The sequence below is a fragment of the Thermobia domestica genome, chromosome 18, assembly GCF_964235325.1.
Source record: "Thermobia domestica chromosome 18, izTheDome1.hap1.1, whole genome shotgun sequence".
NCBI classification, from domain to species: domain Eukaryota; kingdom Metazoa; phylum Arthropoda; class Insecta; order Zygentoma; family Lepismatidae; genus Thermobia; species Thermobia domestica.
In genome coordinates this window covers 27,702,659-27,720,935 of record NC_137471.1, presented here as the reverse complement: position 1 = coordinate 27,720,935, position 18,277 = coordinate 27,702,659, and the positions used below count along the sequence as shown (strand labels likewise).

General features: G+C 36.7%; 1 protein-coding gene across 4 annotated transcripts in view; it reads right to left on the bottom strand.

Annotated features, from left to right (window-relative positions):
- Positions 1-18,277, bottom strand: part of LOC145675971 (voltage-gated delayed rectifier potassium channel KCNH8-like) — a 764,648-nt gene that overhangs the window by 67,439 nt on the left and 678,932 nt on the right. For all 4 annotated transcript variants that reach the window (XM_081746796.1, XM_081746797.1, XM_081746798.1 and 1 more), the window contains exon 8: positions 10,070-10,249. In XM_081746796.1, the coding sequence (XP_081602922.1) occupies positions 10,070-10,249 (180 nt within the window). The remainder of the gene's footprint in view (positions 1-10,069; positions 10,250-18,277) is intronic.

Below are 18,277 nucleotides of genomic sequence, written 5' to 3'. Positions count from 1 at the left end.
TAAATATATCAGGAAAATTTATTCATTTGGTTTTCATTATTAAACATTTTTCGTGGGAAATGGGTATCATAAAGTGGAAAACGAAAAGGGCATTTGCCCGGTTGCCCGGCGGACAAGTCCACCTCTGATTCAGGACATTGAAAATCATCATTCACGGAGATAAGTTTAAGGGAACTGAATAAGTATCACGTAGCTACATTACACAGAAGAACATTTAAATGTATTATAATTGTAATATGCACTGCTCGTCATTACAAACGTTACATTAAGAAGAAGACAAGATAGCAGCCCAAACTTAGAAGACAGATAAATTAAGATTTCATTAAAATATTACAGTATCCGCTTAGTATAATTAGTACAAGATAACCACAGTGAAGCAGAATTGCTAAAAGTTAATAACGTGTGAGCAAAGCATTTGCTTTCAGAAAACCTGCAACACGACGAATGCGTAGAGGAGGCAATCAACTGACAAGCAATGACAACACATCTCATAAGCAATAACTATAGGAGTTCACTAGCGTGAGAGGAAACATAAGATAATATATTAGACTTATTCAAACGGCGAGAGAACTGTTGAAAGAATTGTCCAAACAATCGGATACATTACTCCTGCTGGACAGTGTACGTATCACCCTGCTGGAATGACATCCATTTGACAATGCACCTGAACTAAAGAAACCAAAATCACGAAAAAAACACCTAGTTGGATGTCAAATTTTCCAGTGCATAGGAAATACAAACGTCCAAGGAATCAAACAACACCACATGATACTGAAAGAAAAAATGAGATTTGTTTTATTTTCTTTGAGTTCAAGAAAAACCGACAGGGTGGTAAGAATATCTTAGGACACATTTCCCCCCGGTATATGATCACTGACGTAGATGTACACTTCAATATGGTATTAATATTATATATTTTGTCCTCATTTTCTTTGAGTTTAAGGAAAACCGACAGGGGAGTAAGAATATCCTAGGATAAATTTACCCCCCGGTATATGTTCACTGATGTAGATGTACACTTCAATATGGTATTAATATTATATCTTTTGTCTTCATTTTCTTTGAGTTTAAGGAAAACCGACAGGGGTAAGAATATCCTAGGATAGATTTACCCCCGGTATATGTTCATTGAGATAGATGTTCACTTCAATATGGTAATAATATTATATCTTTTGTCTTCATTTTCTTTGAGTTTAAGGAAAACCGACAGGGGGGTAAGAATATCCTAGGATAGATTTACCCCCCGGTATATGTTCACTGATGTAGATGTACACTTCAATATGGTATTAATATTATATCTTTTGTCTTCATTTTCTTTGAGTTTAAGGAAAACCGACCGGGGGTTAAGAATATCCTAGGATAGATTTACCCCCCGGTATATGTTCACTGATGTAGATGTACACTTCAATATGGTATTAATATTATATCTTTGTCTTCATTTTCTTTGAGTTTAAGGAAAACCGACAGGGGGGTAAGAATATCCTAGGATAGATTTACCCCCCGGTATATGTTCACTGATGTAGATGTACACTTCAATATGGTATTAATATTATATCTTTTGTCATCATTTTCTTTGAGTTTAAGAAAAACCGACAGGGGGTAAGAATATCCTAGGATAGATTTACCCCCCGGTATATGTTCATTGAGATAGATGTTCACTTCAATATGGTAATAATATTATATCTTTTGTCTTCATTTTCTTTGAGTTTAAGGAAAACCGACAGGGGGGTAAGAATATCCTAGGATAGATTTACCCCCCGGTATATGTTCACTGATGTAGATGTACACTTCAATATGGTATTAATATTATATCTTTTGTCTTCATTTTCTTTGAGTTTAAGGAAAACCGACCGGGGGGTAAGAATATCCTAGGATAGATTTACCCCCCGGTATATGTTCACTGATGTAGATGTACACTTCAATATGGTATTAATATTATATCTTTGTCTTCATTTTCTTTGAGTTTAAGGAAAACCGACAGGGGGGTAAGAATATCCTAGGATAGATTTACCCCCCGGTATATGTTCACTGATGTAGATGTACACTTCAATATGGTATTAATATTATATCTTTTGTCATCATTTTCTTTGAGTTTAAGAAAAACCGACAGGGGGTAAGAATATCCTAGGATAGATTTACCCCCCGGTATATGTTCACTGATGTAGATGTACACTTCAATATGGTATTAATATTATATCTTTTGTCTTCATTTTCTTTGAGTTTAAGGAAAACCGACAGGGGAATAAGAATATCCTAGGATAGATTTACCCCCCGGTATATGTTCACTGATGTAGATGTACACTTCAATATGGTATTAATATTATATCTTTTGTCTTCATTTTCTTTGAGTTTAAGGAAAACCGACAGGGGGGTAAGAATATCCTAGGATAGATTTACCCCCCGGTATATGTTCACTGATGTAGATGTACACTTCAATATGGTATTAATATTATATCTTTTGTCTTCATTTTCTTTGAGTTTAAGGAAAACCGACAGGGGGGTAAGAATATCCTAGGATAGATTTACCCCCCGGTATATGTTCACTGATGTAGATGTACACTTCAATATTGTATTAATATTATATCTTTTGTCTTCATTTTCTTTGAGTTTAAGGAAAACCGACAGGGGGTAAGAATATCCTAGGATAGATTTACCCCCCGGTATATGTTCACTGATGTAGATGTACACTTCAATATGGTATTAATATTATATCATTTGTCTTCATTTTCTTTGAGTTTAAGGAAAACCGACAGGGGGGTAAGAATATCCTAGGATAGATTTACCTCCTATTGTGAGTGAACAATTTTTCCTTTTGTGAATAAGATTCATCGAAAAATTTGATTGTTGTCTCTTTTGGCGAAGTTTTACCAAAGGGTATATATGTCCTAGGATAGTTTTACCGGGGGGTATATCTATCCTAGGATAGATTTACCGGGGGGTATATCTGTCCTAGGACAGTTTTACCGGGGAGTATGTTTATCTGTGGGACTATTTTACCGGGGAGGTACATTTGTCCTAGGATTTTTTTACCGGGGGTACGTTTGTCTCAGGACTGTTTTACCGGGGGGTATATCTATCCTAGTACTTTTTACCGGGGGGTATGTTTTACGGGAGGTACGTCTATCCCGTTACAAGGGCACGGAATTTATTCTTAGAACGCTGAATTGATTGTAAATATGTTTCTCGCTATTTCTTACTACAAGGTGTGATAAAGAAAATATAGTGAATGAATTTTTTTCAGCAGTAACTCCTGACGCTACAACCATTTGATGTAATTTGTCCAATAGCGTGATCCGTTGAGACAGGCAGCGTCAAGATAGAACACGTTCTGACTTGTCACTCAGAATCCAGAGCTGCTAGAGTTAGTTACGTCAACCGGGTCGGCTTAGCTCGGTTCAACTGACCAAACAGCTCGTGCTGGCTCGATGGGTATGAGCCTATGGCTCCGTTCGGCTCGGCTCAAGTGAGCCATTGGCTTGAGCGGGCTTGGTTGGAATGAACCATCGGCTCGGTTCGGTTCAGCTGAGGTGAGCCATCGGCTCGACCCAGCTCGATTGGATGAGCTGTTGGCTTGACTGACTTCTCGGTTCGGCTCGGTAGTGACTGAGCCGCGAGCCGAGCCGTTGACAACACTAGCTTGTGCTTACCGTGTCTGTTGCGCTTGATGGATTTCGAACAACATATGAATATTAAGTTCCGTTTCAGTTGCAAAAAAAGTGCCAAAAAAAATAAAACTCATGAAATTTGAAATTGACGATAATGCTGCAATTCTGAAAACTGTTTATAAGTGGTATGAGCGATTTAAAAACGGAAATGAGTCTGTAGAAGACAAGTAACGTTCGGGATGCCCATTAATCTCAAAAGCCTCTTAGTTATTAACCTCAAAAACAGAAGAAAAAGGTCAAAAATGGCAAAAGTTGTTCGTTCAAACAGGCTAATAACTATTCGAGTGCTTTCCAAAGGACTAAACATCTCGTACGGGCCCGTACAAAGCATTTTAGCCACCGATTTGGAAATTAGAAAAGTGAATGCCAAATTCGTTCCCCGATTTTTTACTGTCCAACAGAGTTTTTGACCGAAAAAAATATTCAGGTCTGTCCACATCCACCGTACTCCCCAGATATAACATATGACGTAACTTCTGGCTCTTCCCAAAAATTTAAACCATTCTTAAAGGAAAACGTTTGGACACTATTTCTGACATTGAAGGGGAACGACAAAGCAGCTGAACGCCTCTCGAGAAACGCTTCCAATCATGGTTTCAAAGTGGGGATAAGTTCATTGCTAGCCAAGGCCAGTACTTTGAGCTTAAGGGTCTTCACTACAGCGAAATTAAACTACCGCTAATTTTAGAGTTTTTCTGTACAATCTTCAAAACAAATAAAAATACTCGAAAAGCAGAAACGTAATGAACTAGAAAATATGATTTTGCATGTGATACCGTTATCACAACTAATCTATCTGCTTTCGATTTGCAACTGTAGAAAGATTTAGCATTTTTTTGCGGATTCTGTAAATACCGTGATACCAAAAGCGGATGGGTGAATTGTGGTAAAGGTATCACATGCAAAATTGTATTGTCTAGTTCACTACATTTCTGTTTTTCGAATATTTTTATTTGTTTCGAATATATTACAGAAAAACTCTAAAATTAGCGGTAGTTTAATTTCGCTGTAGTGAAGACCCTTAAATCAAATTCTATGTAAGTTCATTACTTTGTGTCTAATAAAAAATTATTCACCGTATTTTGATCACACCTCGTATTATTCCTCTGATACTTGTAGACAGACAGATGGACATAACGTCCTGCATGGTTTCCAATACTTATGTGCGGTATAAGATAGTTTTATTTTGAATTCTAAAATAAAATAAACTGAAATTTCTAAATATCTTATCTGATAGAATATGCAAAAGTTTTCTTGTAAATGCAATGTTTATCTTTAGATAAAGAAGCTAGGAAATAAAAATAGAAATTTCTTTTCTTATTTCCGTCTTGTCGTGTTAAATTTTTCACTATTTCTTCAGTTATTCACTTTACATTTTTATTTTTCCGTTCTTTCGTATTGCTTTTGAGGTATTCCGCAAAGATCGGTTCCGTTACCACTCTTTCTATTTTATTTTACATTTTTCTTCTTCTTTTTTTTATCTTTGTGGAAATCCCACGGGTACTTCAAACTCTTCCCACTGCTGTCGTGAAAGTTTGATTGAGTAGCGCGGAATCTTATCTCGTGCTTCTCCTCCTCATCTCTTCCTTTTTGCTTTATTCCCGCGCACATAGATGTCTCTGATCTCAATCCTAACATTAATCTATTCTTCCCTCCTACGTGGTGAAACATTCACGCCATCTTTCGTCGAAGAATAATCAACTTCCAATTTGGCTTTTACCACCGACACTCCAATATTTTGAGAGATTCTTCTTGGAATTTTTGTTCCCCTTCTTCCTTGAAAAGTTATCCTAACGTCGAAGTTAATGATATATTCATTTGGTTTCAATGTCATTTGCAAAATTCAATTAGTTAATCCACATGCATTTTTTAAATTAAAAAAAAGAAACTATTGCAACTCCACTAAAGGAGGAAAATCCTTTTAATAACCAGGGCTAAATAATATTCAAGTGTCAAAATATCAAATTGAACAACTACCTGCACGGAAAGTATTACTTAGCTGAGTTCTCTCGTCGCTATGTGGGTAGCGTACACACTTTCGGTCCAGGAGACCCAGACTTGAGTCTTGCTGAAAGCTCATGTGCAGCCACCACACCATATGTGCAACATTTGCATTTGCACGCGGGGGCAAAATCTATCACAACTATATTATTTAAAATACTCGTAAATCTTTCTTCTTGGAAACGAACTTCATGATGATGGTAGATAAATTTACTGAGCTGAGCTCCTACTTGAATATTACATTCATAAGCCATGTTTAGGTCGCTTTAGTTTAAGTTCCTATGATCAAACAAAACCCAGCATGAATTGCTTGATTGTTGTCAAATACGAGTTCTCAAATCTCGAACAGTAGATGGAACACCTGTTCCACTTAATTAGTTATCAGAGTTTTGATATGAAAACTAATCTTGTCTTTGCCACAAACAGTGCTGTGACTCAGCTTGCAGGTGCTGGAATGTGAATTTGGTGTTTGTAAAATATCACCAAATGCGACCCGTCATTGCAAAACGTACATAATGGATCTTTTTCACTAACATTTTTCGTACAACCGAATAGTGAAATCGTGTTGGTGAAATGGTTTTTAAGTATGAAAGATATCGCCGGCAGAACATACACAAATAAAGTCCTTGCAAATATATATATATATATATATATATATATATATATATATATATATATATATATATATATATATATCGATAACAAAAGAAGCCCACTTAAGGCTACCAGTGAAAGTGTTGTATTAGATGCTTCGTAGAATTCCTCGACTGGTAGGCAGAGAAAATCCACTTTTCGAACGTGAAATGGTCCAGAAATTAATCTAGCCTGTACTCCAACATAGTTTGTTGCAGTGGAAATTGCGATATCGGGTGATAGTCCATAATACTGGTGGTACTATATATAGAAGAGAACCGATAACTTCAACACGGCTTTTCATAGGGAAAGTACACTCTGAAAATTGGTTACATATAATTCGTGAGTAATTCAACACGATGAAATATCTCTATTGCTGCAGTTAATTAATTCTCTCTTTTGATATGTGAATTAAAGGTATTTAGTACTAAGCCACTTGGACTTCGCAAAGCATTGTGGGCCATGTTAGCACGTTGTTATTAATAATATCAGACATAAAATAAGCCCAGACACATTAAAATCTAATTGTAGAGCTGAAAACAGGTTGGGATTCTGGTGGATACTTCCTATCGTTGTTTTTGTCATTTCTACACATAAATTCTAATTCCGAGAAAGGGAAATGAGATGTTATATATTCAGAATTTGTTTCATTTCCGCATAATTTTTGTTGGAGGAAGCATTACTGACCAACGAGCCAGTTTTCTCCTCTGCGCATCTACATCCCTCCTGGATATGGAGTCGAGTGTAGATGCCACCATAATTCCATAGAAAGCCCCTCCCCGTATTCGTTAAACCAAAGCTCTAGTGAATTTAAGAAATCGTTTTTCTTTTGCTTTTCACCTCTTGGCGATGAAGTTCACTTGCCTTGGACTTAACATCGTGGAAAATTAACTCCGCTCGTATTATCGGAGAAAGGTAGACACACAAGCATGGGGAGTTGAAACTATTTTTAGCAAGTACATAGCAAACACGGGGAAGCTATCAAGAGACCTACTACATTCATAGTTAAAGGTAGAATAACCCGACCTTCGTTCAGTTCTTCCTACGCTAATTTTATTTCCAAGTAAATAACGTTAGAGAGACCTAGGAAAACAGGTTTTTTTTCCTAAATTTTCTTCTCTTCATCTTTCTTGAAGATTTCACAAACCTCTTTCCATAATTAAATAAAAGGTGGAAAGGTAGCTCACAGAAACACAAACATACGCACTCGTGTATATATAAAAACGGACAGAGATAAAATCAACTAAAGAAAGATGACGCGGAAAAAAATTAGAACGAGGACGGAGAAAATGGAGATGAGTAAAGATAGAGATAGAGAGGTGAAAACATAGAAAGTAAGTTAAGGAAATGAAAAAAAGGAGGCAAAGGAAGAAAGTAAAAATGACATTTAAGAAAAGAGGAAGATGAAAAAAATAACACAAGTAGACACAAAGAACATAAACTTAGGTGAAAACTAACCAGGAATATATGAAATCAATATATTCGTAGTTGAATGAATAATTAACTAATTAACTCTATGGCCAATGGAACCCAGAGGTTCAATTCCGCGTTCACAAAAGCTCTCCACTGACTTCTATCCTTAGCTAACTAGATTCACTTTCTACTTTGTATTCCTACTTCTGAAAGATCCTTCTTAATATTGTCCTCCCATCTGCGCCTAGGTCTTCCTAATGGTCGTTTTCCGATTGGTTTTCCAGTTAGGACTTTGCGTTCCTGCTTTCTTCCATCCTGGCTACATGATCTGTCTACCTAAGCCTCCTAGACTTGATGACCCTAACAATGTTTGGTAAACTGTATAAATTATGTAGTTCCTCGTTATGAAGTTTCCGCCATTCCTCACTCCCGTTCCTCGTGGGTCCGAATATTCGTCTCAGGATCTTGTTCTCAAATATTTTCAGTCTATGTTCTTCCCTCAGAGTAAGCGATCATGTTTCGCAACCATACAGAATAACAGGTATGATTATCGTTTTATATATTTTAAGCTTCAAATTCCTCGACAGAATTCGCGATGGCAAAAGATTTTGAACTGAATAATAACACGAATTCCCTGCTTTCAATTGACATTTAATTTCTCCATGGATATGGTTTTCGTCTGTTAATATTGATCCTAGATATTTGAAAGTATCCACTTTATCAAAAATTTATTTGATAGTTTAACCCATTAATAATTTTCCGTATTACGATCCCGACGAACTTCCATGTATTTAGTTTTCTCTGCATTTACTTCTAAACCCATGTCCTTGCAAGCGTTTAATAAGATCTCTGCATTTATTTCCATTGTTCTCCTATCATCCCCTATTAAATTTACATTATCAGCATATGCCATAACCTGGTGAATACCGTTCAACTCTAGGCCCTGGTTGCTATCTTTGATTTTCCTTATAACGTATTCCAGGACAGAGTTGAATAATAAGGGCGACAACGCATCTCCTTGTTTCAGGCCATTCTCGACGTGAAAGCTCTTGGACAAAAATTTTCCTACCCGGACTTTACTTTGGGATTCATTTAAACATACCTTAATTAATCTAATTAGCTTTTTCGGTGTTCCAAATTCTGTAAGAACGTTGTATAATGTTTCTCTTCTAACCGAGTCGTATGCCTTTCTAAAATCAATAAATAGTTGATATACTGGGGTATAGTAATACCACTTCTTTTTCGAGTATTTCTCGAAGTGTAAATATTTGGTCGATAGTTGATCGATTTCGTTTAAATCCGCACTGATAGTCTCCAATAATTTCATCTCCGTATGGAGTCAATCTTGCTAATAGAATGTTTGAAAGGATTTTACAGGATGTTGACAGACGAGAAATGGCTCGATAATTATTATCTTGTGAATTGAAACAATGATTGATTCTGTCCACTCTTGTGGCGTATTATTCCAAATAAGGAGAATGTGTTTCTGATTTGAATGAATAAATAAATTAAAAATCAATTCAGTTTGTTTTATACGTTTATACTATAGTACAATGTGTTTAACTGTTAGGAGTATATATGTGACTATTAGGAGTTACTCTGAATCACTGGCGGCTCTTGAAGGAATTCACATTAGTAAAACTTTTATCTTCTCATATTTGAGTTTTTATCTTCTCGTCTCATACTTGAGTCCAAAGTCCAAGTTTGATACCCAATAACTGTAGAAACATGGTATTATTTCATACGCATATTATGCCTGTCAAGATCTATATTCAAATTTGGTCAAGCGGAGATCTTTAGTTCTTGAGTTATTGGATACCAAACTTCGTGTTTGGACTTTAAAAAAAGACTTGTCACGGGTAGTAAGTGCAGTGTGTATTTATCAATAAAGAACATTTTTCTTCGATTTAGGGAAATTAATAATTTTAAATTATGTACAGATTCACACAACTACTATGCTTTGTCATATTTAGGGAAAAGGCAGAACGCCTGACTGTATATGCAACCCAACATTCTTCATTGTATTGCGGGTCACCCTACTTTTGTTTCATAGGCCTACGTATTGGAGAAACAAGACAACCAGCTGTAAGGAAGAACGCCTAACTATATATGCAACCAGGCCATCTCTATAGTATTTGGGGTTGCCTTACTTTTCCTTTTCTTGCAAATTGAAGCAACAAGACAACCAGTTATGACACTTTATCCTGGGAAATCAGACACCAGAGTGTAAAATAAAAAGAGACGCTTTTATGCAAGCCTTAATTTCCCTTGAGAGGGAATGGAGAAAGGGTAAAACAAAACGTCAAAAGATGACAAAATATAAGAAAAGGAAAAGATAATAATAGAACACTTCTTACCTCCTATTAGCATCGTGCAGATACTAAAAATCTTCTCAGACGTTGTGTTTGCGGATACGTTTCCAAATCCAACGCTTGTGAGACTGGAACACGTGAAATAAAGCGCGGTGACGTAGGAGTCTGAATGAGTTACGTTTTCCACTGGAATCTTCAGTCTTTCAGCCATGGTATGGAGCCATCCTTTAATATATAAATAGAAGAGAAAAGATAATTACATATTCCGGTACAATCAACAAAGCAGGACATTTGGGTTATACTTTCCATTTTCAAAGAGTTAAGATAACTGACCAAAACTTCTTTATATATTTATCCTATCTATCCACGTGTTGCTCCTAAATCTTTTATAAATTTACCCTCTGTGTCCATCTGTCGTAACTACTTTATACAGGATGTTTCAAAACAATATCGACAAAGTTTGGGAAACTAATCCTGACACCAAGATAAGACCAAAAGTATAGACCAACCTGGGTACACAAATACTTCCTTTCGGAGTTATAGGCTGCCGAAAACATGAAAAAAAATGAACTTTAAAGGCCCATAGCTCCAATACTGTAAGACCTACCGTAGTAATAGTAAGGACAAATTTTTCCGCCCCCGGATTCTGGCGCCCACGTCAATGACCTAGGGGTACTTAGGACCACCCCCTCTAAATTTCGGCAGGGGTACATAGGACCCCCCCCCCTTAAATTTTGGAAATTTGATCACAAATGTCGGGGTCCAAATTGTCCTTAAGTGGGGCCCTTACTACTGTAGTCGAGTCAAGTCTTCACTTAGGAACTAATATGTGCCCTATACAAAAATCCAAGTTTCAAAATCCCGCGTTACTTCCGCAACAATTTTTCTAGAGGTAGTTGGTGAGTACTTCAAATTATATGCCCTTAGCCAAACTCTCTCTATAAAAAATGCTGCGTGAGTACCTTAGGATTTGGAAACATGTATTTTTGGATAGCGCACATATTAGGTCCTAAGTGAAGTCATTACGGTAAATCTCATAATTTTTGAGCTATGGACCATTAAAGTGCATTTCTTCATGATTTCGACAGCCTGTAACTCCAAAAGGCACCCAGGTTGATCTATACTTTTTGTCTTACTTTGGCGTCAGAAATCACCTCCCAATCGTTGTTGGTGTTGTTTCGAAATACCATGTATATTTATCCTGTCTGTCCAGTATGCCCGTCCTAACTCTTTTATATATTTATCCTGTCTGTCCATTTGTCCGTACCTGTGACATCTTAGACCATCCACCATACTTACCAGACTTATCATCTTACGATTATGACCTCATACCAAAGCTGAAAGAGACATTGCGTGGAACACGCTTCCGAACATGTGAAGACTGACAAAGAAGTGACGCGTGAGATCCAAAGATTCGCTGAAGGTGAAGCCATGGGTAGCCTTATTCGGCGTCTTCCACAACGTTAGCAATGTGTAATGGATTCTTTGGGAGATTACTTCGAGGGACTCTAAGATGTCATAGGTACGTGTTTCTGCCCTGTACTATTGTGCACTGTTGCAATTGACAATAAAACACGTTTGAAACGACAAAATTTTGTTCGTCTTTTTTCTCGTGCTATATCTTTATGGTGGTGTGTGTGTTCATCCATCTCCCTACATGTAATGTTTACATATGAACTAACCTTCCATTTGCATATCTCAGAATTATTTAATTCTTTACCATTTTCGAGAAAAAAATAGTTGCTATGACTTTTGCAATGACCCTCGTATGTCTACAAATATAGTGCTTTGGTACTATTTGACTTATCGGTAATTGTTGGTACCTTATATTTTATGGTCTTTTAAGGCGTTCTCCGTTTATATATATATATATATATATATATATATATATATATATATATATATATATATATATATATATATATATATATATATATATATATATATATATATAGGGTGCGCCAAAACAAGTGTCTAAAGGTAATTCTTTATAACTTTGGAAATATTAATGTATCTACATGCAACAAAATTAATAATAACCGTTAAAGACGTAGAAATCTAATTAACAAGGAAGCTTCAAAAAGTGTTGCTCTCCGGTTTTCATGACATTTTGTAGGTAGAAAGTAGACTAAAATGACAAAATACAGGTGTGTTTTTCTGCAGAAAAAAAAGGGTTTAAGGGACAAAAGCCTCCTCTGAAATTATTTGTAATCAGTGCTATAGTCGTCAAGAAAGACATGAACAATTGAAAAGAAACTTCGTAGACAAATAGTAGACATAAAATGAGTGTTTTTTAATTAATTAATTTATTTTTTTTCGGAAAGACGCTTTAAGAGGGCAGATGCTCCCTCCAAGCATGTTGTCAGGCAGAAGTGATATATTTCGTCAATCTTTAGCATAAGCTCTAAAAGTGTATGTATGAATTCAACGAAATGTCACAAACATATAGTAGACATAAAATACAAAATTCTTCTTTCTACGGGGGCCGCGGTGGCTCAGTGGTAGAGCGTTCACCTCTGGTGCTAGGGGTCTCGGGTTCAAACCCTGCTCCCGCCAAGTGAACTTTGTGGTGGACAAACACCGTGTGCGTGGGTTTTCTCGGGGTTCTCCCGTTTCCTCCCACTTTCTTCATTCCACCATTTCATTCATTTCTCATAATCACCGTCTCCTTTAGCCTAACCGGCATAACCGTGGGACGTAAAACTCAAAGATTTCATTTCATTTTTTTCTTTCTACGGAAAACCGGTTTAAAGGGGGCAAAAATCCCTTCTGTAATTGTTTCTAACCAGTGCTGAAACTGCATATACTTTCAAGCTACAAAATGTCATGTAAATCGGAGTGCAACACTTTACAGAGGTCCCCTTGTAAACTGTTATTTTTAACTTTGAAATTGTAAAGAAGAAAATGAAAATGGAGCAATGTTTAAGATTGTGTAAGCGATATCTCTTGAGTTCTGGCTTTACAATATGAAGTACGGCGTTCAGTAAGTTATATATATGCGGAGCTGGTGGCAACATGTGTTCCATTCTAAACAGATGTCAACAAACATTTGAGTCAGATACTCCCACAAGAAATGTGTTTTTTTTTTTCACACCCAGCCCAAAGAAAAATGTCAAGTTATTTCAGATTGTACCACATGAACTTGCAAAGAGGTCAGCACGTCAGACTACTGGAGAAAGTGGATTAACTTGTGACGTCACACGAACTGTTCTCATGATCAAAGTTTCATTCATGGAGCATTTCTGTTATGTATTATTTATCAGTGAATACTAGGTTAATATAAATGCTGGAATTATTTGAGAACTTCTTTTTGTCAGACGAGGAAGTGTTCCATGTGAAAGGGATTTGTCAATCATATCAAACCAAAATCTCTGACTCAGCAGGAATATTATAGTGCATGTATTCGTAATTACAGCACCTGACACTATTTAAGTTATGCAGTAGTGAAATATGTTCAGTGGACGTACCAGTTTATAGAAACTCTTGAACACCGAAATAATTTACTTAAAACTACAAGTTCAATAGACACATCAGGCACGTAGCCAGGATTTCGTAAAGGGGGGGGGGTCCGCGACACGAAATACTGTGGTCCAATCATTCTAAACTATTTTACTGGCAACATATATTGGTTTGTTAGGACAATAAAATGAGGATATGCTAGTAAGTATTTTAATAACAAACTATGACAAAATTTCGAGTAAAAGAATAAAAAAATATTGAAAAAGATTTTACAATATTTATGTTACTTCCTCTGTTCATTCAAAGATAACAATTTTCCTCTCATTATGATATTGTAAGGATCCCCACATCACGACAGACACACGTGTCAACTCAACACGTGCTATTGATTTTAAACAACCTAGCAGACAAGAAGCCGACACGAAAGATACCGAGGAACGCCGAAAGAAGACGGACCTCACGGAAGGACCCGAAGAAAACGAATAAAAAGAGGACCACCGAGGGACCCAGCATCAGTCGTCCAACTGATCAAATCACCTACAGCGCTCTGAGGTCGCACTGGACTAGGGGTACACCTATCCTTCCCAAGGTTGCACTGGACTAGGGATCCTTTCAACAACAAAGCCTTGCGAAGCTGCCTTGAGCTGAGGGGGCTATCCTTCCAGACTCACCGGAACCGGCAGGTGCCTTGGAGACTGCCTTGAGAGAAGGGGCACCGTGCAAAACACCTATTCTCCTCTTACTTGGACATTAACAAGACAAAACAGTATTGTACTCTTTGTAATCAAAGACGTTCTGTATTTATCAAATTTATAATAAATTGGTGAAGGGGATAAATCTCGATCCATTATTGACTCTACCAAAATCATTACAATATCAACTATTATAAAAAAATATATATCCACTAAATACTCAATAATGTAAAATATTTTACAGTATCTGTGTTCTTTTCTCTGTTGGTTCAAATGCTAACAAAACTTTCTTTCCACATAACTTTTTTGTTTTCATTATTCCGTCAGCTACGGTCTGTTCCAAATGACAGGTTAAAGGAGCAGTAGAAAACTGTTTCTGAAATAACATGTTTGGTACTGCAAAGAAGCGATGACGAAAAATTATGATAAAAAATGTCCACGCTGTTACACAACGGCATTATGCTTTCGAAAGCTTGAAATTTCCTTGATTTGTAGCAGAAATTCTGATAATTCCGTAACTTTTCTAGAAATTTCAAATTCCCTAACTTTTTCAGGATATCCCGCACATTCGCCACCATGTATTGCAAGTAATACAAATCTTCACATAAGAAAAAGTAACCAAAAGCTTGCTGTAGCCTTTCTATTTTTAACGCTGATTCTTCTTTTCCTCGTTTCATTTTGTTTCATCCTTCCTTAATTTTTTTCATTTCTAGTTTCGAAGGGGGGTCCGGACCTCCCGGTCCCTCCCCTTAGCTACGTGCCTTGACATTTCTGCTATATCCACCCTACATGAAACAGTATCAGCTTTGAAAGTCGATGTGTCATTGTGAAGCACCTTAGGAACGGTAGTATTTATTACAATTAACTTACAATTATAAATAATACATGAAATGAAAGAGAAACAGTTTTGTACGCACGCACGCTCATATACTGTTTCCTCTGTTTGCCGTTAGAAAGCGCTAGTAGCAAAGATGGCGACTAGACAGCAAAAAGCTTTTGGTGTTTTAATTTAGCAAAGGTTGAATCTGTAGTTACAGTGCAACTGTCTGTGTGGAGAATTTTAAGGAGACTCTTACAACTACGTCCTTACATTTGCAGTTGCTGCAAGATCTAAAGAATACAGACTATGGTTTACGTTGCACATGAACTGTTACTGCATTACGAAGATTTTCTGGATCGTGTCGTCTCCAGTTATGAACTGACATTTCACCTAAGTGGTGATCTGAAGAACACTCATAATGTTTGCGTCTGGAGGTCAGGAAATCCTCACCAGATTTTGCAGTTGCAATGAGACTTCCCTAAATTGAATGCGTTTTGTGGTATACCCAGACGGAAAGTTTATGGGTCTTTCTCGCCTATCGACTCGACGTGTGCCGTTTGACGAATGGTGCTTACATTGAACACTTGTAGCCAGTGGCGTATTCAGAGGGGGCTTCCGGGCTTAATCCCCCCCGAAATCTTACTATAGTAAAGTATATGAAATATCTTGCAGAATTTTCACATTTTCAGGCAAAGCCCCTCGAAAGTTAGTAAAGCCCTCCCCGAAACAAAATCGTAAATACGCCACATCTTGTAGCAAAAACTCACAAAACCTTAAAACCCCGATATTCATTTTGGAACACACTATATTTAAAAATGAAATGAAATCTTTAAGTTTTACGTCCCACGGTTATGCCGGTTAGGCTAAAGAAGACGGTGATGATGAGAGATAAGTGAAATGGTGGAATGAAGAAAGTGGGAGGAAACGGGAGAACCCCGAGAAAACCCACGAGCACGGTGTTTGTCCACCACAAAGTCCACACGGCGCGAGCTGGGATCGAACCAGGGACCCCAAGCACCGGAGGTGAACGCTCTACCACTGAGCCACCGCGCCCCCACTCTGTATTTAAGTAGATAATAAATAATAAGTAATGATTTAATTTTAAAAGTGACAGTGAGAGTAATTTACCACGGTAGTCTAAGTTCATAAAAATTAAAATCACAAATTCAAACAGTCTTCTGTTCTATTGCTTCTAGCAAATAATAAACACGTACACTACTATTCTTAGACACTGGTTTGTAAATGAACTCGAACCTCTTCGCAGATATAACTGGATGGAGGCCTACGATTAATTAAGCCCTCTTAGTTTCTTTGCGTGTTCTCGTGTTTGCAGAAGAGCCCATAGTGAGTAACATGAGTAATGTAAGGTAACATACGAAGAGATAACCCAAATTCGAGACACAGGAGAAAACGAATTAAAGTGAATCACGTATGTAGGACGCTTCCTTATTTTTAACTGACTGTTAATTCCTACCTTTAAATAGACACAACTTTATCGATGGACTAGATTTGTGTTGACGAACACTATGGCCTGTGGATTACTTGTAGACCGCGAGGAAGTTAGTTCGCAACAAACGGATTCTTAAATTCTTAACTCTTTCTGCAAATTCTGAATTAAAATTTTTGTTTTCACTCATTAAATCAAAATCTTTGGCCTTCCGGTCCCGAAACTCCCTTAATCCGCACCTTTTCGGTACAATCATCCCGGGAGAAAAACAAAATCAGAAATTGAAAAGATGAGAGAGGCACGGTGACAAAGTGGTAAACTGTTCACTTCTGGTGCATTGGGTCCTTGGTTAGATCCCAGTTCCCGCCAAGGGAACTCTGTGGTGAGCAAACACCGTGTTCGTGAGTTTTCTCGGCGTTCTCCCATTTCCTCAAACTTTATTCAATCCACTATTGCATTCATTTCTCATCATCATCGTCTCCTTTAGCATAGCCGGCATAAGTGTGGGACGTAAAACTTGAAGATTTCATTTCATTTCACTTCATTTCATTCAAAAGAAGATAAGTAATCAGTGCAAATCTGCCTTTCAACCATGGACCCAACCTCCGAGAAAATAATCCAAAATAAAAACAGGATTAGATTTCGCTGGTACTGTATGAATAGACCGCTAAGCGCATCCAGAAAAATGAAAAAGAAATCTCTCTCATGATATTTAACTTAAGGATTTCAAACTTTTTAAAATCAAAACGTCCAATATATTTCAATCAAATTTTCCTTGTACTCCTTATATCTGTAGAACTACCCACTATTGCATTCATTTCTCATCATCATCGTCTCCTTTAGCATAGCCGGCATAAGTGTGGGACGTAAAACTTGAAGATTTCATTTCATTTCACTTCATTTCATTCAAAAGAAGATAAGTAATCAGTGCAAATCTGCCTTTCAACCATGGACCCAACCTCCGAGAAAATAATCCAAAATAAAAACGGGATTAGATTTCGCTGGTACTGTATGAATAGACCGCTAAGCGCATCCAGAAAAATGAAAAAGAAATCTCTCTCATGATATTTAACTTAAGGATTTCAAACTTTTTAAAATCAAAACATCCAATATATTTCAATCAAATTTTCCTTGTACTCCTTATATCTGTAGAACTACCCCCATATAGTGTAGTCAAACCCAAACTATCAGTTAACTCAGTATGATGTACTTATTTCGTAAAAGACTCGAAAACTCGATTTAGGGGCCGTTAAAAAATTTTGTGGTCCCTGATCCAAAAACTAATTATTGGCTAAGATTGTAATCTTTTTAGATCATTCTTAAAATTCTTGATCAAGATCACAATCTTTTGATCCATTTTCTTTGTATCATTCCTAAAATTCTTGTTGGAAGATACGTCGTACTGGCAACCCTCAATTCATAATGACAATAAGAAATATTTATTATAGACGAAAATAATGAAGAAAAAAACCTAACAATATAGAAAAAATGACATGGAATACGATAAATGTGATTTATAGTTCCGAAAAGAAACAACTTGAAATGCGTGTCTCAACCTGCCATTCAAACATGGCCTACAGTGGAATTGTAATTTTTTTCCTTTTAATTTCTGAATAATTACAGTTTCCTCAAATATCGTAGAAATCTATACTTGCTCATCACGCAAATGAATCGTTGAAGGTTGTAATTTTACATAGCTTAAATATAGTCATGGTTATCTAGGACAGTGGTTCTCAACCTTTTCTGACTGGCGACACACTTGTTTGATATTTTTTATAAATAATAATAATAATAATAATAATAATAATAATAATAATAATAATAATAATAATAAT